This window comes from Monopterus albus, unplaced genomic scaffold, assembly GCF_001952655.1.
Source record: "Monopterus albus unplaced genomic scaffold, M_albus_1.0 scaffold28.1, whole genome shotgun sequence".
Classification (NCBI taxonomy): Eukaryota; Metazoa; Chordata; class Actinopteri; order Synbranchiformes; family Synbranchidae; genus Monopterus; species Monopterus albus.
The window spans coordinates 4,097,338-4,121,384 of NW_018127908.1; the positions used below are offsets into that span (position 1 = coordinate 4,097,338).

The 24,047-nt window shown below is 37.7% G+C and overlaps 1 protein-coding gene across 1 annotated transcript in view; it reads left to right on the forward strand.

Moving 5' to 3' along the window:
* The first annotated feature begins 5,870 nt into the window (after positions 1 to 5,870).
* The window catches only part of asic1c (acid-sensing (proton-gated) ion channel 1c), a 100,400-nt gene continuing 82,223 nt past the window's right edge, over positions 5,871 to 24,047 (forward strand). Inside the window, exon 1 of the mRNA XM_020595796.1 lies at positions 5,871 to 7,429. Within this exon, the coding sequence (XP_020451452.1) occupies positions 6,875 to 7,429 (555 nt within the window). The 5' untranslated portion in view covers positions 5,871 to 6,874. The remainder of the gene's footprint in view (positions 7,430 to 24,047) is intronic.

Consider the following 24,047-nt stretch of genomic DNA (forward strand, 5'->3'; position numbering starts at 1 on the left):
TGGCCCCTGGGCAGATGCTTATGTAGCATGCGTTCATTAGTGACTGATTAAGTTCACCTGTTTGTTTTGTCCTCATTATGGCTCCACATCAACGTAACTAAATAATGACCATGATATATAATAAAACTACAACCAAGCGACCGCCCAACCGTGTTAGTTTTTAATCAGACCGGTAGCATTTTTGTTGTTTTTGTATTGCAGTCATGCCCAGAAGTAACGTGATAGATACTTCAAAGGGAAATACTAGTGCACATAATGTCGTCCACTAGGTGGCACACTTACACCAGTTTTAAAGGTTGCAATATTTCATGAAGATTGTAGTTTCCAAAAATATCTCAATTCATTTAAAAATCAGAATATTTACTGCAGAGTACTAGTGAGGTACATTTGTAGTTACATCCAGTGTTCAGGTTGGTTGATGCACATGTAATGTTTTCAGCGAGGATGTGCTTATTAAAGTGTACAGTATTAGGAATGAGTCTGGATTAAAGCAGGCACTTGCTGCAGAACCTCAGCTGCAAAAGGCCCAAATTCAATTTGTATGATTTCAGTCCATGCCAGTATGGAAAAATGCAGATATGTTGGGGAATTTGCAGTATTTATGTCTAGTTTTAGAGCTTCAAAATATAGAACAGTGTTGTGTTAAGACCCTATCATCTTAACTGAAAGTCTTATTTACTTGGTGCAGAAACAATTTTGTGTTTAAACTCACTCCTGTTTGGGACTAACTGCAAAGGTCAAGTATTAAGCTTTGTGCTAATGGTTATTTTGGGTTTCCCTTGGCAAAATATAATTTGGGCATATTCTCAGCCTATCCCCTTATCACATAGAACTTTTTAGCTATAGCCTATACACTTTGGAATAACATGGCATCAGTAAGTGCACAGTAGTGGCAGCTGGCAGTAGGGTAGGTTGAGCTCTGAGGCCCTATAGCAGATTCACCTGTCCTCTTGATGTGGTCCATAGTCTATAAATCAGTTTTAGTTGGTCGAGTATTACTCTGGTGTCTGATTGTGGTAATGACTTTCAATGTTCGATTAGTAGTGATGTATTTGGATTTCTAAGCTTGTGTTTGAGTTTGTACACTTTTATTTATAAAATATCCCGACCAATTTAAGATTACAATACAAAATATGAGAATTTTAACACAGAAGATGATAATGTTCAGATTTAGATTTTTAATAAATTTGGGGGGGGAGATAAAAACAGGGTTTAACTTTGTCATTCTGGGTTACTAAGCATAGATTGTTGGGCAGAAATGTTAGTATGTAATGTTAGTTTTATCAATTTAAAATTAATTCTGCAACACAATAAAGTCAGTAGGTCAGAATACTTTCTGAAGCAACTACAGAATGTGATTTACACGGACTGTACTGTTAAGGCAAACTCCTGAGAGTGTGGAGTTTTAACATCTTTATTTATGAGGTGGTTGTTTTCATTTTTATGAAAAAAGGTACCAAGTTATACATTTCTCTTTCATGTAGTACAAGTACAGACAAAACAAATGTGCTCACAAGAATACAAGCATTTTCTGCCTAGGCTGCACTTCACTGACCCCATCATATAGTCATGGATTTACCAAAGAAAGTAATTGTTTTGTTTTGATCAGTGATATAGCATTGTTACCATTTGAGATGATTATTAGTACCAGATCTTGTTGTCGTATGTTGCCATTTCTGTGTTCAGGGTCTTGGACTTTTTCTTTCCCTCTCAGTTTTGTTCTTAACAATCGCTCCACAGATTTTTGAGCAGTAGATTATGTACTGTATATACAGGCCCTTATCTCAGATAGCATTTATGCAAGGTCGTTTGCAGCAATTACCGCACACATTACTGCAGCTATTGGTTGACTGTATTGTGAAGGGCATCTTATTCTTTGTTGTCTGGCAGATTTCCATAGTTTGGGTGTTTCATCTGTGAAGAGAAGATGGGAAATAAAAGGTGAGTGTGTGCACACATCTGTTACCTTGCTACGTCTATCTGACAGTGACAGACAAAGAAAAATATTGGCTGTTGTGTTTATCACAGCCTTTCATATCAATGCATCGCTTAAGGGTACGATGAGTGTTTGTTGTATTATTATTGTTTTCATTTTTTGCATCTTAACAGATCAAAGCTTAGCTTGAAGCCTACAGTGATTGTTCTGTATTTACCAAATGCACAAGTTGTGTCACTGTCATGTATACAAATACAGTATACCGATTTTGTGTGTCACTGTTAGGGTGTTTTAATGCTGCTGACCTATGAAATAACTGCTACTGTGAAGACAGGTGGTTTTTTCCTTCCAATATGGGATGCATACATGTGTACTGTTGAGTTTACTTGCGTTGAAGTTTTTGTTCAAGCAACACCATCACTGATATTTCCTATTCTGGTGGTTTTTTTTTTCCTTCCAAAATGGGATGCATACATGTGTACTGATCATGCATCACTGATATTTCCTATTCTGGTGGTGTTGAAAATGTGCTTGTGCTGGCTGCTGAATACTGTGTACACAGAACCACAGTGCTTACATGCCAGGATAGGTATGAAGGATCACACTTGCAACCTAATCTGTAGTCCGAGTTGTGTTGTTTCTCCATCATACTTGCACTGTTCTGTTCAGTGCAGCGTTGTTCCTTTTCCAACTTTATGATGTGTATGTTCTTAAGTTGTGTGCTTTTCTGCCAGGTTCATTTCCTAACAGGGTAATCGGTTCTGTAAGGTCCTTGCCAAATTTGCATGTCTTGGGCATCATATACAGTGATTTATTGTAATTGCACCTTTTAGCTCCATATTATATCAGGGCAATTTGCTTGTCATAGGAATTTTGCTGAACTGTAGTAATTATAGCACATCGCTTAATATCCAACATTATTTAGAATCATATGGTGAGAATGGCAACACTCTGCTGTTCTGTTTTCACTTTGTTAAGATGTTTACTTGTCAAATCAGGTTAATTATTGGATAGAATATTTAGCAAAACATCTTTGTGACAGTAGATATAACAGACATTCCCTGCCCCCAATTTATTAGGACCCTCGGGTCAGTTAGCTTTCCATAGGTCTTTTATCAAATCGATCATTTTTGGTAATGCAAAAAAATTTCAGGGTGTACTTTCCAAAAAGTTGTGTTTGTGGTTTAATAGACAGTGAATTTGTTTGTGATATGCAGTATTGAAATCTAACTTTAACTTAACATGGATATCTAAACTCAAATGTTTAGGATTATGGAAAGGTCCATTTATATTTAGTGCTGTATTAGGTAGGCATATGTATCACACCTTACTGTAAACTGTAATTTAACAAGCAGAAACTTCTTATTCAGGCTACAGTAGAATCAGCAGATGTATAAATTGTAATACATCATCTTAAATATTAATTATCCAACTTGGAAAACCGGGTTATCTTTTACTGATGAACTTGTGTTTGCAGGAGCTACAGACATATTTGAACTACTTGGCATATGCAGTTATGACACTGTATCGATTATAAAGAAACAGACTACAGTAGCAGTTAGTTTACAAACCAAAAGTGTTGAATGCCTGACCATTTTTAGAACATTAGTTAATGGTTAAAATAAAATTCAGAGGCTGCAAAGAGAGAGTGAATATTTCCCCTCCTTATTAATATTCACTGCATTATGCTGTGCATTCTACCATCCACTTGAAAGGCAATTACTGTCAGAAAGTTCACCACTTTCATTCTACAAAAACAGGCATACCTGCTAGTATAAATTTGGAATTTAAGTTTCCTAATCTTTACACAGGACAGTGATACCCAAATGTAAAGAGAATGCAAATAAATGCAGCTTGAAGAGTATCTGCATTCTGTTAGTGTATATGGGATTTGAATGTCAGATATAGATTTATGGAACAGTGGTGACAAAAATCACTTTACTATAATTGCTCATTGTAGTGGCAAAACTAGTAAAGGAAGTGAGAAATGAACAAGGAGCTCAGTTGTTTTTTATGAATTTATTAAAGCATGCAGATAATTAAGCTGAATGGTCACCACCAACAGACAGATAAAAAGAGAAATTTATCCTTACTAAGTGTAACAGTGAAACACAAGCTAAACATTGTGCTATTACAAAGATAGAAATACATTGTATATATCAAATACAGCCATGTATCTATATATTTAGCAGTTAATTACCTTTAACCAAGGTACTTGCCACTAAACTCAAGATGTGAATAAGAGACAATTCAGCTATTTATCACAATCTACATTTTATGGAAGTTATAATTTATTATTCACTTACTGTGAAAGTGTGAAATTATGTAGCTACTATAGTCAGTTATCTTTCTTATAAAAATGGGTGGTTCTGAGAGGATACTTAATGTAATATCATGGAATCATTAGGCCAGATAAGAACTTTCTGCATATCCGCAACACTTCACAAGGCGGTCCAGTTCTTGAAGGTGAAACATGATGGCTTCTGTTGGCAACTTAATTGATGTGTACTGTTTTTTATTTTCTCAAAGTACAGAAATATACAAATCCATTCTTCCTGCTATTTCAGGCAGTAACTTAAATGCAACTCCTTACTGAAGGACTTATATTTTGTCAGTGTTTGTTAGCAACATTGACCTAATATACCTGAAACCGTTTAAGAATGATATATTAGAAAACCCAATGAGTGCTGTTATGTTATGCTATGTTAGAAAAGCACAGTGTCATCCATGACTGTTAAGCTTTGTTTACTTCATTAATTATTATTGGTCATAACTGTCAATAGAGGACTGCAGCTGAAAGCTGTGCATTTAATGTATAGGAGGGCATTAGCTAACCTTGAGTCAAACATCTGCCACATTCAAACATCCTGAACAAATCAGTGACATTTTGACAAGGACTATATTTAAGATGTTATGATGTTATTAAAGTGGGTCAGTTCTGTTTTGATTTTAGCTTGTACCACTTGGTGGGAAGAAGCAAAGGCTGCTGTCTCATAGTTTTGAAATTGCAGTACGTCAGACATTGTTGTGGTAGACTTATTCTAAGCCTTAGCATCCCCTGTCAGGTGAAAACACTGTGATAGGTGGAGTCAAAACTACAATAGTCTATCATTTCAGGCATCATGTTGCATTTCCTCCAGTGAATGTTTTTGAAATTGCATCTCAACGGTGACAATGTATGGTTGACACTGCATTTCTCAGAAGTTTACAGGTGAAACAGTTGTTGTAATTTCATCCGAGTTGCATACCTCTGTAGTGCTGAGGGTTGCTGTAGTTTCTGCACTTGGTTTCTAATGCATAATATTGATTTAAACCTCTAGAGCTGTGGTCATATTCCTGGCAGTTCAACCTTATGATAATGAGATATCCAGGGGTAACCAATGAATTGTGATCTTGTTTGATCCTAGGAGAAATTAAAGGTTTCTCAGAACGGTGTGGTGAACATTTAAAACCCACTAAAATCACTAACCATTACTGGTCCAGCTTGAACCTCTCATGTAGTCACACAGCGAACCATGTTCTAGGATTGCTATAGCTTTGGGATTAGTTTGTTGCTTGAAATACAAAAATAGTTTACCCAAGATCCAACATGATTAATCAGCCTTAATAATCAATAAATGATCTAACCATGTGGTATGGGTATTACATTTGTTGTCTATGTTGTTTGCATTATTATAAAAAGGATTAAATGTGGACATTTCTGGCACCACATTACTTATGAATGCAGTAACCATCAACCAGTAGCATTCTTGTATAGGACCAAACATGTTGTCAGCAGAAGCTGTAGGAGCAGCTCAGAGAACAATAACACAGTGAAGGTGGTGTCCAGATTGAAAGACTTTGCCTGTGAGCAGAGACACACAAGCAAAGCGGCCATTCAGCAGTGGGATGAATTCTGACTGCTAAAGAGGAAGAGGGGGAGAGAGAGGGAGACTTAAAGAGAGCGAGAAAGAGAGAGAAATGGGGGAGTGGTGGGAGAGAGAGGGAGCGAAAAAGAGTGTGAAAGGCTCTACACGGCAGAATATAAATCTGTATGTTAACGGGACTAAAGCCGGAGGTCTCGAAGCGGTTTTAGTGGTTATGCTGGTGGGGGGTAGCCATAAAGCGTCAAGAGGTGGTCTTCCCAATTAACAGAGGATCTGTACACATGAGGAAGTGGAACCCGTTGAAGCTGTGAACGCCGGTTGTCAAGCACAGTGGTGGTTCAATTTTTCTGACCACCTCATTTTCATTTCTGGAAGAAAAGAGAACAACAAAACAGACACGAGAGCAAAAGGAAGGTGGCAGCAAGGGACCAGTGAGCCATTTCTCTCTTTATTACCTCCATTCACAAAACCATTGCATCCCATTATCACAGCGATGTAGAGGCATTCTCTCCGATTGGAGGAGGAAGGGTCCCATTGACTGCTGAGGCTTAGCACCTCTGTCCAAGCGCTAGCCCTTTTCATTGTAGTCCCTGCACCCCTCTTGTTTCTCGCCTCTATCCTTGCATCTAGTATTTTCTCTGTTCTTCTCTCTTGTCTTGTCCCTTGAATTCTTGTCCATTTTCACACCACTCAGGAATCAAGAGGCATTGCATTTTGGTCAAGTGGGTGTTTCTGGAGCTCTCATTGTGTTTGGTGCCGTTACAAAGCACAGCTGAGCAGGGAGTGAGAGAGACGGCTTTGGAGATAATAAAATAGCACCCTGAAAGAAAAGGGAGGGGGATCTGGGACTAAAGAAACAGCTGGCAACCCCTGGAAGGTGAATTGTGATGAAGAAAAAACTGTTACAGAGACCGACAACCATTTTAAGGTAGCTGTTTATTGAGACCGTTGCCACTTCTAGAGGGAATAAAGAAGCAGTGTGCCAAACCAACACTGCCAGTTGAATTCTGCTCTTGCTGTTGCTAAGCAAAGTCTCTAACCTGAAGTTCTTGGAGGGCATCACTCTACAGCAATGAAAGGAAGCTCAGAGGAAAGCATTGAAAGCATCAGGCCCTCCAACCTGCAGACTTTTGCTAACACATCCACCCTCCATGGCATGAGCCACATATTCGCCTATGGGCATATGACATTCCGTCGGATCCTTTGGACTCTTTCATTCCTGGGTTCACTAGCCTTATTGATGCTGGTCTGCATGGATCGAGTGTCTTATTACCTGGAGTATCCTCATGTCACCAAGCTGGATGAGGTAGCGGCAACAAATCTGACCTTTCCAGAAGTTACCTTCTGTAACCTCAATGAGTTCCGCTTCTCCAAAATCACCAAAAATGATCTGTATCATGTGGGAGAGCTCCTGGCCCTCCTCAATAATAACTACCAAATAGCCAACCCACACTTGGCTGAGCCCGAAGTTCTGGCTGTCTTAAAGGAAAAGGCAAACTTCCAGAACTTCAAACCAAAACTGTTCAACATGACCGATTTCTATAACCGCACAGGTCATGATATCACTGATATGCTGCTGCAGTGCACTTTTCGAGGAGAGGATTGCTACCCAGTGAACTTCACCACAGTAAGTAGCCATGTGTCCATGCTCTTAACATACTGCAGTTCTACACAGTCTGTCTGTTGCTCTGTTTCATGCCAGCTCTGACAGTCTGTCCCTTTCTTTTATATTCATATGGGCTTAGACTGAGTTTTTAAGTATTTGCAACAGATGCCTGGTTTGAATGTATTTGGAAGTCAAGTGTTTGTTTCAAGTGTTCTCAGTAAGCAGTTGTTGCTGGTGATGCATTGTGTACTGTAGTACTATATGCTGTAGCTTGTGCTGTGCTGAGAAAAAGTCATGCATTAAACTTACAAGGTCCTGAGGTGAAATGATGCAGAGTTTTCGCATTTACTAGCTCACCTAGTAATCTGTTTGTGTGTGTGTGTGTGTGTGTCTCCTTATTTTGTGAAAACACTTATCCCATAAGTTGTTGTACTCAGGTCAACTATGGTTTAAGGTTTGCATGCAAGCATTAATTTGGACAAATCTGACAAATGGTTTAACAACATAGTTCAAACTGAAGTTCCTAAGGGACTGTTGCTTTGTTATGAGGTTGACAACAGACACTGTGTTGTTTGTTATTTAGCTGATCTCTCATCTGTTTTGCTCTAAACAATCTGTTTCAAACAAGCAGTCAGAAATGTGTAATATTTGTTGTGAATTTCAAATGCCTAAGCAAAATAAGTTCTAAAACGTTTATATGAGAAATAATTCAGAGAAGATGCTGTGGTGCTGAGTTAGTGTCAAGCAGTCATACTCAGCACTTTGATATGTTCTGCAGTCCATTTGGCCATCTGTCCAATCAACCAACCCTAAGTCTTCATAAATATTAATGAAGTTCACTAAGTTGTTTCCTTTCTGGGTGGGTGCCAATAGTAAACACTCATGCATTTGAAGACAATGGCCATGGTTGATTCTACAAAACTAATTAATGAAGGAAAGTTTTAAAAGGAAATCTTGGCCTCTCCGTCGAGCCTTCCTTTGAACAGTTCAGTTAGCCGACATCCTGAAAAATAGCAAGCAAAAAGTTTCATTATATTAGCCTACTGTTTATTGTTATATCATTATAGTTCATCTGAAACTTGAATCTGTTATGATTATGCACCAAATGATACAGTTTGGGTTCTTCAGTTTGCATCAAGAAGACAACTTTAAGTTTAATCAGCATGTTTTATTACTGTTAGCTTATTTTACTTGAGTGAAATACAGACCCAGAAGGTATAAGGCAAAGCTCTCCTTCTCTCAGTCTGGATTGCCCTTTATTCTACTTAAACAAGAATGCTGTACATTGGCAAAAAAAAAGACGTGCAGCCTAGGGACAGGCAGCAAGGCAAGGCCACTTATTTCTATTTTATCTGTTTCACTTCTCACTCTTTGTTAAGACTTTTTCTTATTCTCACTGTGTCCATGTCCTGTATCCCATCTCTCTGAGCACATGTTTGAGGGAGTAATACCTAACTTACTTATCTTTCAACCGAGTACACTCTTATAGATACCATATCTACACTGTATTTTTAATCAACCCTGAAAGAAATCCACAGAAATGAGATGTTTTTAAATGTCTGACTGTACAATCTGTGGAGTTGATCAGAACTCCTCTTTGGTGAGGAGATAAAACACTAATTTAATTTTGATTTTCACTATTATTGTTTTTTCATTTGTGTCACAGATATTGTGAATTGGGAATGTCTCCATTTAGATGTTTGTTTTGAAGCTGCAGTCATGAGTGTCTTGAGAACCAAATCATTCATGGGAAGCTAATTGCCATAGTACTGCTTAAAAATGCATGTAGTGTCAAATGAGCTCATAGAAAAAATTTTTATGAATTTGGTTATGCTGAATGTTCACTTGTGTTTTGTTTGACAAATGTGGTGGTTCAGTAAAATGAACTTTAATCTGGCCAAGAATTGCTGGCATCAGATTAGATTAGTCTTCTTGATGCAGTACCCAGCTATCACTGTGGTGTCTTGTTTGGACGGAGTGGTTAAAACAGTGCCACACCAGACTGCATTATGATCTCAGTGGGCAGAAATGTGTTTGTCAGGACTTGGATGACCACCAGTATACTGTACCCATTTAGTTAGCTAGTGTGTGGCACTGATAATAATCTCACAACTGCAAATGCTTTCTAACTAATAGAGTAACTCCGCTGTGGAGAAGAAAGCATCTCGGCTACTGTTTAAGAAAACACTAAATCAAGATATGTTCTTCATATACCAGGTTGTGTTTGGTTGACTATTAATGCATCTTCCTGCTGTTTACTTTTCCATACACAGAATCACTATTCACTGGCAGTGTAGTGATATTTTGATGACTACTACAGGAAAATTTCAATTATTCAAATTCTCCTACAGAGATGTTGAGAAGAAGATTTAAAATGCAAAGGACTGTGGGAGGGATGAGCTTTGACCTTGAATAAATAAAGGAAGAATTCCATTAAGTCTGGGATATAATGCAGTTGGGAAACAAAGCATCCAAATTATTTTGCATTGTGTTGGTTGGGCGGGCAAGGGGAGAAGGGTAAGTTGTATTTCCAGTGCCATTAACCTCTGTAATCTCTGAGCTTGTTAAAACATGAAAACTATCAAAAAGTTAACTCTTTAGCACCCTGTTAGTTCTCAGGCCATTTTGATTTTAAATAAGCTTTTTCCAGGGCATTTGTAAGTAAGTGAAGACACCCCCCCCACCACCACCTACCAAATTCTTATGCTTAAATACCTTCCACATTGAGCTTCACCTTGAGAATAATGAAGCATATTTAACACGACCTCTTTAGTGAGGTGCAAAAATCTATCTCCCAGTCTGAAGTAAATTAACCTCAACTAAAGCCCCCTTCACTCACAAATATGTTTTTTTTTTACACCCAATAAATATCTGCCCTCTGTTATACTAACCGCATGTGCAGGTTTATCACTTGCAGGTTGTTTTTACATTCCTCTGCTGAAGGGGGTAGATGTATGTTTGCTCCCCTGAAATCTGAGTTTCATAAAAAAAAAAAAGCTAACCAAACTTGCTGTTTGCAGATTTTGGCAGACAACTGACTCCTAATCAGAGTCTGGGTCTGAACCAGGCTCAAACATATCTCTCCAGTATTCCCTCCTGCTATCGTGTCCTGTGTATCCAGTGATTTCACCAGTCTACCTGGGGAAGCAGCGGTAGTGGGCAGTGCATGATGCCTAGGCTCATTTGCATATATTTGAATGTCTTCAGTCTTGGAATTGACAAAGAAGGGCAAAAAGCAGATGTTTTCAGGGACTTTTCAAAGATTTTATTGACGTTTTTTTTCTTGACACTCTGAAACTTTGTTAGACTATATATGAGGGGATCCTTAAGGTTCATAATTAGATTTAAAACCAGATTTCATTTTTCACAATATGAACAATAATACACCTAAATAGTTTAACTTACTGGGGATTATATTTGTGTGTAAAGCAGATTTATGTTTCTAGGATGGTATGTAAATTTAAATGGCTGTGTTCCTGTCAACAAAATGACCTTTATCAATATGTATTGACTTGCTGTTGCTCTGAAAGACAGCATGATTAATACTGTATGGAAATGGAACCTCAGTCACTGATAAACTGCAACTAATGAACAAGAGGCTGATTATCATAATCTGATAGTGTGGATGCAGTGCTCCATTCTTAAGTATTGGCAGGTCATGACAAGTCCTTCTGGACTACATTTCTGTTCATTTCCTTTAGAGTATCAGTGGTCATCATGACATTTTGCTGAAGCTCGGTCTTTAAATTGTGAGTTGTCTTTCATCCTATAATCTGGATGACAGCAGGTGCTGAGGGGATGAAACGTGGTCACTGGTGAGATGAGGCTGACTGGCACAGTGTGACTTGTGAATCTGCGCATAAGAGATTTAGGTTTTTTGGCAGATCTCCTCAACATTTGGAACCTCATTTCCCCTCTAAACTGCCAGAGCCAGGCAATATATTTCTGACTCCCAAATATTTTTTGGTTATCACAGATACTGTATGTCAGCAGTGGTGTGTATTTTGGCTAATTTGCATAAATGGAATTCACAGTGTCATAATTTTATTGTCAGGTAGGTTCTTTAGTTTACAACACTGCAGCAGCTAAGTTGGCAGGGTAAAATTTCACCGTTCAGATAATGGTGATAATGCACTCGTTTTTCATAAAAAAGACCTACATATAAAATACATTATTTTGGCATGACATTGATTTTTTTAAGTTTCTTTTACATTTTGAAATCTTTTCTTTGTATGAAGTGATGTTGATAAATTAACATGAGACACCTCTTCTGTTCAGGGTCAAATTGACCTGAACGGTATCTTTGTAATATTAATATGCATAGGGAGCTTGCAAATATGTGAAATGAATCATTTTCATTTTATATGTTGATTACACCTATTAAGCCAAGCAGAAGAAGTTTCATACCAATAACATACTTTTAACTATTGTTTTTATATCTTTTAACTTTACAATGGGTCAATTTGACCTGTGATATAACAGGAGGGTTAAGTGCATGTAAACAGGCTGATTGGCATGTCAAAGACAAATATGGCTAATTAACTAATACTAATAACTGCACATTTGCATATTTATACTTTTTTTTTAGTTTGACTTCAAATGGACACGCATACAGTACATTTGTAAATATACGTGTCAATTTTCTTTATGAATTTGTACTTTTGTTTTTGTATTTCACACTAGTCTTTAAACATAACCTTAAGAGCAGGCCACATTGCATTTTGTCACACATTATTTATGTATATGACAGATAGATTTTTGTATTCCTGAAAATGTGACATCCAGATACTGTACAGAGCAATATAAGCTCTCATTAACAGTCATGCTTCTGCCCACCTGAAAACTTTAAGTCCAATATTCACTTCACTTTCAGCACTGTTTTGGTTTCCTCTGACTCACTAGGAAAATATCTGGCTATTTAGCAGTTATGCAAATGCTGCACAGTGTTTACCAGCCAGTTGCTAACTTTGTCTCTCTGTTGTTTGTTGCTGGGCAGATATATCAGAGATTTGGCAGAGGTGAAACTGAACCTAAATAGTAAGATTGCTGGCTGTAAAGCATAAGCAACAAGTTGAAAAATGCTAAAATGCTCCATAGAGTTGAGAGGAACTGTAGAGTTGGGTGTGTCAAGGTTCATGTGTGCTGCGTGACCCCCTTCATTGTTACATGCAGTATAAAAATGTTGACTCCTGCAGTTTTTAAGTTATTTGTTACACATGCCTTTCCTGCAGTCTGCTGTATGTCTACACTATGCATTGCTATCAGGACTTTTGTACTCTCAAATGTTGGTATTGGCTGCCATAATCCAGCATCAGCCAGTCTAACTGATGTGCATGCTCCAAGAATCAGAATCAGAATCTGTTTTATTGGCCAGATGTGTCGGACACACGAGGAATTTGACTCTGGTACATGTGCATGTACATATCCCCATGCAAGGGGCAAATAAACAGTAAACCAACATAAGGCTGTGTAATATAACAAAATAAGCAGTATTAACAAGCAACAAACAGTGCAAACAATGCAAAATAAGCAGTATAAACAGGCAGTAAACAAGGTCTGTATACATATCTCCCTAACGTGTGTATATACATATAGGCAGCCAAATAAAGGTACAGAATGTCTGTAGTCAGGATCGTGGCAATGTAGCCTTATATACACATACACAATTTCAACAACACTTCACAAAGCTCCTTCCCATAAAATAGAATTTGCAGTGGCAGAACACCAAATCCATAAAGTGCAGCTACTGTGTGAACCCACTGCAGTCATTTAGTTTTGTTAAGTAGATATGTGGGCTGACTTTGCTGAACAGAGCTTTCATCAGAATTCAGCTGGTGGGAACAAGTAGTCTTTAAATCTGCAACATTTAGCTGCTAAATCTTATAAAAAAACAAAAAAAACAAAAGTTTGTGTATGATATGTGAACACGGTGAAGGGAGGTGATACTGGAAACATTCAGGGAAGAAGAAAACAAGATGCTCCACCGAATAATGTTTCACGAGTTTTTCAAGAGGTGAATAAGTTGTGAGTGTACTGTAGCTCTGTATAAACCAGGAGAATATGGGTAAAACAGCAGAATATGGATGTATATGGTAAGTAAATTTGCTTGTAAATATATAGTACAAATACAGCTGAGGTGTGATGCATTTTTCAACTGAAAACTCTATGGCCATTTCATATATTTTTAATTGGCTGAAAACTTCAAATGCCCTAGTTATGACAGCGTTAAGGGATTGAAACCGTTTACTGGATTCAAAGGGCTTTTGACTCAGAGTGACTGGTTCCTGATGTGGATGCACATAAGCAAATGTGTGTTTCTTTGTGGTCAAATGTTATGACTAATTAAAATATTCAGTAGAGCATGGTCATTACAGAAAAATCTTTGAAAACAGACATATTTTGTCTGACAAGCCTCCTGTAAGTGATCCCCTCAGCTGCTTGTCTGAATTAATGGTGATAGTTTAGTTAGCTATAATTAAATGCGTTTATAAGCAACAGTGTTTCCATGCTCAGTTTCGCTGGTGAGAATATAGATGACAGTACAGCTGCTCGGGGACCTGCTGTCTGAGAAACAACATTATGTGTCCTTGTAGAAGTAATGGACCCTACTGTATGTCATCTCTAGACATGTTGTAGAGCTTAAATCCCTAAACAGCAATCTGTCTTTTAAACTTCAAGTTCTTTAATTTACTTATTTACTAATCACATTAAAATATTTTATTCGATGAGGACAATAAATCAACTTTAATATTATGTCTGTGTAACATAAATATTACATTGCTACATAAAACTGAAAACTGCCACGCTCAGAGTGAAAAAGACACTTTTTGTCTTGATCACATAACCTACCCAACATCAGCAGTGCCTGTTTTGCAATATGACAGACGTTTGACTGATGTTCAGTGTCATTTAAGGGAAGGCTGAACCTGTCCATTGTGTCTGGAGTTTTTTCATTTCTCTCAGCCTAAGCTGGCAAACACTCATCTGCATTCCAGTCAGGGTGCCTCCTAATCTCTGGCCAAGATTGCCTTATGTCGCCACTCACGTTTGACATCCGCAGATAACAACATTAGTTATAACAGCCTTCTGCTGCTGCAACCAAATGACAAGTCTGCTCTAATATCTAAAAACATTTCAATAGGAACCTATATTGTCCTGCAGTAATCAAAAGTTTGTTTTTATTAACTTTGGATTACACAAAAGCAGTTCAGGAATTATCGTATGTCTGGTGATGATTGCTACATGACAGTCTTGTGTATTCTTTACACTGGTGAGTACACAAAATGGCATTAGTAGGCATGTTCAGAACAAATTTGTGTTTCAGCCAACCAGTAAATATTTTATTGACTTGTATTTAGCTAGAAATGGTAGATGAAACTCTTGTGTTGTTAGCCATTCTTCTATTGTTCTGCCAGATGTCAAAAAGGCCCCATTTATCTCCATTAAAACACTTGAAACAGCACAATAATCAAAGCACAGGTTTATTATCCAAAACATGGATCCAAGGTTAGAAAATATTGCATGTTGTACAGACTCTGAAGCCTGTTGTGATTACAGGCTATGTAAAATTTGCACACAGATACTTCACACACATAGTTGATATGTTTGTTTTTCTAGTTGGCTTGCAGCTCCTGTCTGTACAGTCAGTATATTGGCTGTCTGATGTGTACAAACAATGGAGTGCTCAAATTCACATAAATGACATGAGACAAAAATGCTTTGCTTCCTGTCTGAACACACCTTTTATATATGATTTTGCTATATCATGATGTAATGTAAACTCGCTTTGGAAATGCTTTTTTTTTTTGTTTTAAATAATATTACAATGTGATTTTAGCCCTAGTTTCTATGATGGAACAATAACCAGGATCCAGTGACATGTTAAAATGAGCATACAGTACATAGGATCTTTCAAACAACAAGAGATTATTTCAAGTTGAATGCTCCAAAATGTTAAAAAAGTAACATTTGTTTCACTATTAGTATTGAATAAAATTCCCAGAACACAATTTGACATGAGAAGTTATGGCATGGTCAGTTGCCTACCCTGTACAGTATTTACAAATGAAAAAGAATTCAGTTTACTGTTATGTGATCAGTGCAACCTCAGGTAAAGTAATTTCACTTGATGAAATTATCTGTGTGCCATGTTATTCTGAAAAGCATAGTTATTTATACTGTGAGCAAAGGTTAATCTAGTTGACTTCCAAGTATAGAACAACAGATAAACAGAGGATGATGTTGATTTAGTAAAACAAGCACCTAAATATTTTTTGGTGTTGCTTGAGCACAATTAATCCTTTGCACCTTCTGTTTGCATGAGTGCTTTTTTCATTAAAGTACAGCAACACAATGAGGAAGTACAAATAAATAATGGCTCTGAGAAAATCGATTCTGCCTCTTATGTGTTCAGATTGTTTATTACATTTTTTTTCTCTTCATAGCTTTGGCTCAATTTTCAAATGACAGTTAAAGTTTTCAAAACAAGTTTGACATTCTCCACAACATTAGTTTCTTCTGCGCTACACAGCAGCATTTCTCACTTTTCCTACAAATAGCTGTTGTCTAATTCATTTCAGCAAATGATTAAATTCAGTTGTCTACAATTTGAACAATTATCAACCGTATGTCCTTTGTTAAAAATAGATCAGTTGCTTCTTAAATAAAGTGACTTGCATTCCAAAACATTTAAGAATAACTTTACTGTTGAGACTGTTCAATACAACAGTACTGTACAACACTGTTTCCATGAGGACAAGGGTCCATAAAGCTTGGTAGTGCAGTGTATGTTGTCGTTAAAGTTGGCAGAAATGTTGTAATTCCGCCTGCTGTCCTAGGAGCACTAGTTAACCAGACGCTCCCTCGGGTCGCTTGAGAGGGAAGTGACAAATGACCATAACAGTTGTATAGGTTGGAGGACTTGTCACTGTTCACATTATCACTTATACATTAGTTTATGAACTTGTCAAAATGTGTCAAGCCCTCAACTGTTATGAATTCTACATGCATAGTTACAGTCACTTCAGGAAGTAATCATACCCCTTCATGTTTTGCACATTTTGGAGCATTTTAAATTGAATTATTTTCCATTTCAAAACAAATTTACAATACAGTAAAATGTGCAAAAAGTGAAGAGGTGTGAATACTTTCTAGAGCAACTGTATATACAGCAAATTCTGCTAAATTGGTTGTCAAATGAAAGCTAAACTTCACTTGACATAGAGCATACCCAAGCGGCAACCTCTGAGGCTGAAAAATGAAGCCAATGCAGTGTCAAAACCTGCAGTTACTCGAACGGTCACTTGAGGCTGGCTCCAAAAGGGAGTCAGTCTCCATAGACTCCCATGTTAAATTGCCCAATGTTACAGCAGAAATAAACATGTTTACAGCCTGCAACAAAAATGGTTTTGGTCTCTATAGCTAATTTTCCCTTCCATGACAATTGCATGGGGGGGGGGGTGAACCTTTTCTATAAGGATTTTTTTAGGTTGTTAGACCAAATGACACTGATTGATGCTGTGAATGTTGCATGTAATGAAATCACAGCAGAAGGCTACAAGGGTTAGATACACCAGACAGTTCTTCCCCCACTGTATTGCCAGGGAAAATATCCGGTGTGAGGTGGATGAAAATCTGTGGCTAAACAAACAGGAGCGACATAATGCTCTGTGAGTCCGTTTTTGATGTGGCAGGGTAATTTTGCATACTGTGTTTTTTTGTGTGTTGCTATACCATAAACAGTTGGATATTTTGTTGAAACATTGCTGAACATTTACTGTAATGATTACTACTGTGCCAGTGTTAATTTCCCTCCTTCCGTTTTACAAAATTACTCCATTGTACTGTGTTAAAAGGTTTCTAAACATTACTGCAAATGTAAGTGCTACATTGTCATGAAAAAAAAAATTTAAGAACCTTGACTTACAAAATCCTAATGGAAAATTTTATTTTGACAGGGTTGACTTATTCATAAGGATTTACTTTTGAAACATGGGCTAAAGGTTTTGAGTGAGGTACAGTATATTCCTTGGTGATGAACCATATTGTTGTGCTGTATGTAGAAACTGTTGTGACAAATTAAGCTTTGAGAGTGATAGTGGTGTTTCAAGAAATGAGCCAAGACTATTGAGGAAAAACTGGATTTTGCCCAGACCTTGAAAACGGGCAACTCCCTTAGTCCCTTACATTTTAATTCATCAAACGACTAATCACACAGGCACAGTTGTGCTAGAAATAATTTCTCTTACCTAGATTGTAACCTTCATGGCACTGCATTATAAATAGTGCTGCAGTGCTTAACTAATTTATGTTCATAGTCTGTGGTTGTTTATCTTCACCAAGACTAGTTTATTTTCATATGAATGCCACATTGTCAACATATCCACCTAGATTGTACAGGCCCAGGTTATAACAAAGTAATGTTGCATGTTGGTGCAGTGGTTAGTGTTGCTGCCTCACAGCAAGAAGGTGCCGCGTTTGAGCCCCGGTTGACCCAGTGCTTTTCTATTTTTAAAACTTACTTGAAGACTCTTTTTTTTGCCTTCGCATTTGATATGCTATGAGACTCTGTTTGGGCTGTGTTTTGGTTGATAGTGTTTTGTTATTTTGTTATTTTGCTATCTTGGTTCTTTTATGTTATTTTATTGGTATTTTAATAATGTAGTTGTCACATTTTTAGATGTTTTGAATTGTATCTTATGTTAAGCACTTTGTTGGCCTCAGCTGTGTTAAAGTGCTTTATAAATAAAGTTGAGTTGAGAAAGTTGAGTGTAGTTTGCATGTTTGCCCTGTGCATGTTCTCACCGGGTACTCCGGCTTTCTCCCACAATCCAAAGACATGCGGCCTAGGTTGATTGGTGACTCTAAATTGCCTGTGTGTGTGGTTATCTGTCTCTGTGTGTCAGCCTTGAGATAGACTGGCAACCTGTCCAGGGTGTAACCCGCCTCTCGATCAATGTCAGCTGAGATTGGCTCCAGCCCCCCTGTGACCCTCCTCAGGATAAGTGGTATAGATAATTGATGGATGGAAAAAAGATGCAATGAAAATGTTGTTGTCTGTTGTTTTGACACTCTTGAATTAGTGCTGTTAATGAAATTAATCTTAGAGATTTGTGTGTGCCTCTGTTTTACACTGGCCCCATTGTTTCTCATACATCATGAGTTATCCTTTTCATTTGTTCTGTGACAACCATAGCCAATAACATTATGTTTCAAAATCCTTTAATTTTCCTAATTCTAAAGCCCCAATCCCCCTTTACATCACACAAGCATTTTACATTGATGGAAGCATTATGTTCCTTTATTCTTTATCATACAGCTCATGTGTTACATATTCTACAGCATCATATGAGCTGCTTTTGACAATGACTGCTGAAATGTGTTGGGTAATACATAGTAGGTCGATGGCCCTCAACACCTGAGTGCTATACAGTGCTATAATCAGAAACAGACACCATCACAAATAGGCTTTACAGTGTTATAATCTCCAGTTGCTGTTTCAGATACAAAGCTGTTGGATGATGCGAGTCTGCGGGCGGTAAATGGTTAGATAGGTTACACCTCTGCTATGAGAGTAACAGACTACCTTCTGTGTGTTACCATCTGAGCTGACTTTTCTTTTGGTACATTGATGTGAGGAGTGATTTTTAGTGAATATCTGACCGGTATTTATTTATTTTAACCTTAGTAGTCTCAGGGAAAGTGGCATCCAATTTTCTAGCAAAATCTGCAACTATACTGTAGCTTAATTTTTTGTGTGGTATTTGACATTGAATGGATCAGCTGTTACATGCTTACTATTGTTGCTCTACTCTTAAACCTAAAAGGACCTGGAGCTGAAAGTAAAGATTATTTTCATTGCTGACTAATCTGCCAGTCATCTTCTTAATTAACGGAATACAGTACTTGTTTATAAATTGTAAGAAAATAGTAATAAAATGTCCTGTATAGTTTCCCAAAGGTGTTGCCTGAAGCAAGTTGACATACAGTACTTGTACTCATATGGGACAAGAAAAGGTACCATAAGCAATTCATAGAGGAGCAGAAAATATTCATGTTACAGAAGTTGAAATCATTGCATTTATGACTTTCTTTTCTTTTTCTGAAGTTCCAGGTGAATCTTCTTTCTTGCTAAATTGACCAATCATTTCTATTTTAAAACACTATAAACACAAAAGCCTGTAACTTGTGAAATAATATTCCAGCTTTTAGAAGTGAAGTACATAATCTCATGATTCAGCCCTTCCACCTGTTTGTTTTATCTCTCTCCATCCTGGTAACTCAGTGATTTCAAAATATGTAGCCAAGTGGAAACTTGTTGCACTGACAAGGGAGTGTCTGCCTTGTATCATATTTATTTTTGTCTTCCTTAACTGGATCCAGCTAACATCTAACTAGTTAAAGTTTGAGAATTGGTTCATGATAAATCTGTTTCTCATTTCACTATGAACTGAAATGAAATGTAGCCCCTTGTCACCTTGGACCAGTCTGTTGCCATGGCAGTCGCCTGTGAGGCATGCTCCTGTGCTTTTATCACGAATTGCATTACGTTCAGCACAATTACCCAACTCATCTAACCAGCTCTTAAGGTGCGACAGCACTCCTCCTGTGGTTAATATGAGGTGCAATTCAAACATCAGCCCTGGACACTATGTTGCTTTCCTTCTGTATTTGCTCTAACGTTTCAGTATATCCAGAATGAAGGGGTTCACCAAAATGTGACCATATTGACAGCAAAATGACATCTCCTTTTCATTTCACTGGATTGTGATGAGGAAATTAAAGATAAGAGAATACTGAAGGATGTTCATTTTGAATGTGTAGTGTCTATGGTTAAATGTTGAATAACGAGTTTAGGCATTGTTGTGTAGTTATGGTTAACTTCGTAAAGTCTCTTTCTAGAAGGCAGGCTCCCATGCTATGGGTATAAAGCAAGAAGGAATGGATAGAATAGAATGGTTTTGAAAAGCAGTACCTGCACTGTGTTAATCCTCACTGATAGGTTTTTTGTTGGTATTTATTTTTGTATATTGGCTGCCTACCTCCTTGCCAGTGTGATATGTGTCCTCCACATACTTCATCATGCTACAGTACCTTGCACCTTCTCTTACAACATATGATACAGCACTTTTCATTCAAGATCATCAATATGTGAGCATCAGCAGAATGTTGTTTTTTTTTCAGAATATTTTGAGAGAGCATGTAGAGCATATGTATTTAAAAATAACAAAACCTTTTATCTTAATCCTATAGCTTGTAGAATAACAACATAAATGGATGCTGAAATTTCCTGTCTACACTTTTTTCTGATTGATCCAAAAATGTGACAGCTTTGACAAGTTCCAGTTTCTTCTTGTTTTCCTTTGTGTTTTGAGAGAGATGCTTGTTATTACTATGCACTCTGCTGAGACTCATTATGTCTGTGGAACTGGAGGATATAAAATAATGGTTTCAATGGGGACACAATTCTCACCAGAAACATATTTTTAGAATGTAAAGCTTCCGGCCCTTTGTGTTTGCTTGTTTTGTTTTGTTAAGCTGTTGCAGTGTGGACATTGAAATGGCAAGTGTGTACTGACTGACTAAAAACCATGTGGCTGTTGTCATGGATATCCAAATGTGACTGGAGCTCCTGAGCTCATAGTTTGGTGTGATTCAAAATTACAATAGCTCTCATTAATTAATGGGTTTGATTGGAAGCCTACATACCACCTGTGGATTTTAATGGAGGGCAGTCAAAAGTGGGTATTGTGTTATTGCAGAGCGCAGCTAGAAATGCACTGTAGCTTTTGTGAGTGTGCTCTCTCAGCTTGCACTTCTGCTAATATTGAGAAAGCTACATGAATCAGACCACCCAACCAATCTTTAGATTTGCAGTGGTTTCAACAATAGCCCTACAAATGAGGGCCAAAGCTCCCACTAAATGAGCTGGAGAGGTTATGGGGAGGACATTTACGGAACTGCAAACCTGCAAGAGATAGTAAAACACAATCTCACAGTTAGCACAGCATGGAATTCTGGCAATGTATTGTAATCTATAATTGTAATGACCTTACCTGAAATGTGTTGTTCTGATATGTGCAAGGAGGAGTGGTGACTCATCTAGTTTGCATTTTCTGTAACTGCGCTTATCTCAAAGTGTCTCTATTGTGCAGCACAGTCCGTACCTTCCTGTCTCCTGTCTCTGCCTCTGTATGGGTGGATTAGTAAACCTTTGCTGCTGCTGATTCATACTTTGCCCAATATAAGATCATCCACAACTCAGACTGTTTTGAACAGAAAATGGTCATTACTTGCTAGTTAAACCCATAAAATAACAGCTGATTATTTGACATAATACCTGTGTTGTATTAGTATTAGTATTAGCTCTGTTGACCATGAATGCCTATGGATCGAATACGTTTGTTTGGATTTTTTTTTCACAATATTTGTTATTTCAGTGATTATTGGATGCCACACAATACAACAATTACTACAATAACATAGCGCTGCACTTACAATATCCTCGCCATTTAGCAAATATAGCAGTCTGATAATTTATGTACCCTGGAAAGCCAAGGGACTCTGTTACTCTCTCGCTGCGTCCTGGTGTCTGCCTCATTCCCTCTGTTTTTATCTCCTACTGTATCTGTCACTGCCTCTCTCTAATATGAACTCTGTTAGGAGTCTCTGTATGACAGCCACAGGGAAACGTTGTTTATTTTGACGACACTTCACACTGAACACCTAAAATTGTAATTGTTATTTTGAAACTGCTGTTTTGGTAACTGAGCTAGCTCTTCCTAATGGCTGGTTTTACGTGTTCTCCTGATAGTCTTTTGATAATACTGTGATTGTTGAAATTCTTTTGAAATTACTGTTTACTCTCTAAGCCAATGCCATATGGTAACAGTGAGGTCCAGTCAAGATCGTGTTAATCCATTGTTGTATAGACATCAGTGTTTCCATATGTCAGTGCAGTGCCGCTCCCCAGAGCCGAAGGAGATGAGTTTCTCTTCAGTGGGTTGTGGGGAGGCTGTCTGCAGACAAGTCTATGTCTCTCTCGCTCTGCTTAGTCAGGCCTAACATGCCCAAGGCAGATCACTCTCTACCTGCATATAAATTAAAGCAGATAGCCTTGTCCATGTTTTATTATCTGCTGTGCTGCTAAGCACGCTTTCAAACTTCCCACTGAGAGGTGGTGTTTATTTCAGAGAGACTAATGACGAGAGCATGACCTCATTCGCATGCTTCAATCTGAGGATGAGTAACAATCACAGTTATGAATTTATGGGAAGTGGTGCAAATGGATGATTAGTGATTCACTGCATCCTGTTTATTACAGTTTCAAAGATCATTATTTACAATAATTACATAAGGCACTGTATGTGTATGTGTGTGCCACATTTTGAAAAGACTGAACAAACTGTGACACACCAATTCATGGATCTTAACTGCAGTGGCCAGATTTATTTTATTTATTTTTTTTAAACTCTCAAGTATCGTTACCAGTATCAACCTCAGATATTCTGTATTGCTCAGGCCCGAACCCAAAACAACTTTGTGAACTAGCCCCTGAATTATTGAGCCACCACAACAAAGTGTGTCACTTTCTAAACAGACTTTGCTGTGTTCATCCAGGTCATTTTTTGACTGTACATTCCTCTGAATTTGCAACAGCAGTTATTTTGGATACAAGTGTTTTATAACCTCTGCATGTTCTGCAGCATCTTATCTGCTAAATGTGTTTCTTGAGTCTGTGCTTTGGTTTGCTAATCTAAATTGCTAGTGGAGAAACTAATGCAAGGGTTTAAGATGCAGAATAGAAACTCCACCTTTGCTCTTTCATTATCCTAATGAGCTCATTATGGGTCTGATAATTGTCCTCAGTTGGCACAACTGATTGGACTGTGTTGTCAAGTGATATTTTGCCACAAGTTTATTTTCTATATTTGCAGTATGTGTTAATATTTGTATTTCAAATTTCTAACCAATTTAATTGTCATGTTATCACTGCAGATGTTGTGAGTTTTATAAGGGTTGGTTTTGCTTGTTACTGTACATCATCTTCCCTTCTCTCTCACATGAATTATTAAAACTGTAAAAGAAAATGATGAAATCTGGTTGAACAACAGAAATGGAGCATGCAGCAAAATAGGATTGGATCCAAGGGAGTCTGCCCACACAAACTTTGGGAATAACAGTTGTCCTAGTGATTCAGATTGCTGTTTTTCAGGACATGGAAGGGTTAAGAATCCTTCACAATGGCTTGAACAGACATCTGTCTGCTAAGTGAATTTTTCAAAGAAACTAAACTTTCTACTAGCTTTGAAATTAGAGACAAGTAAGTTTGTGTGGCTGTTTCAAGAAGGGAAAAGGAGTGAGCAAAAAGAGCTGCATGCAGATAGTGCTTGATACAGATTGTTAAGCAGTATTTACTCATTGCTATGCATGTCATTTTGAGACCTATGGTTTTCACTCAGAGGAATTTCATTCAGTGTCTGAGCAGGGGCAATGCTCATTTACACTGCTGCTCCTTCTAATGTGCCAGGTTAGGTCTATCCCCTTTCAGGCCTGTTGTAAACTACCTTTGCTTCCGTTCTTTCAAAGAAGATTTCACTCAAACTCATGCCTTCTGCCTCCTTCACCACACCTAGTATAT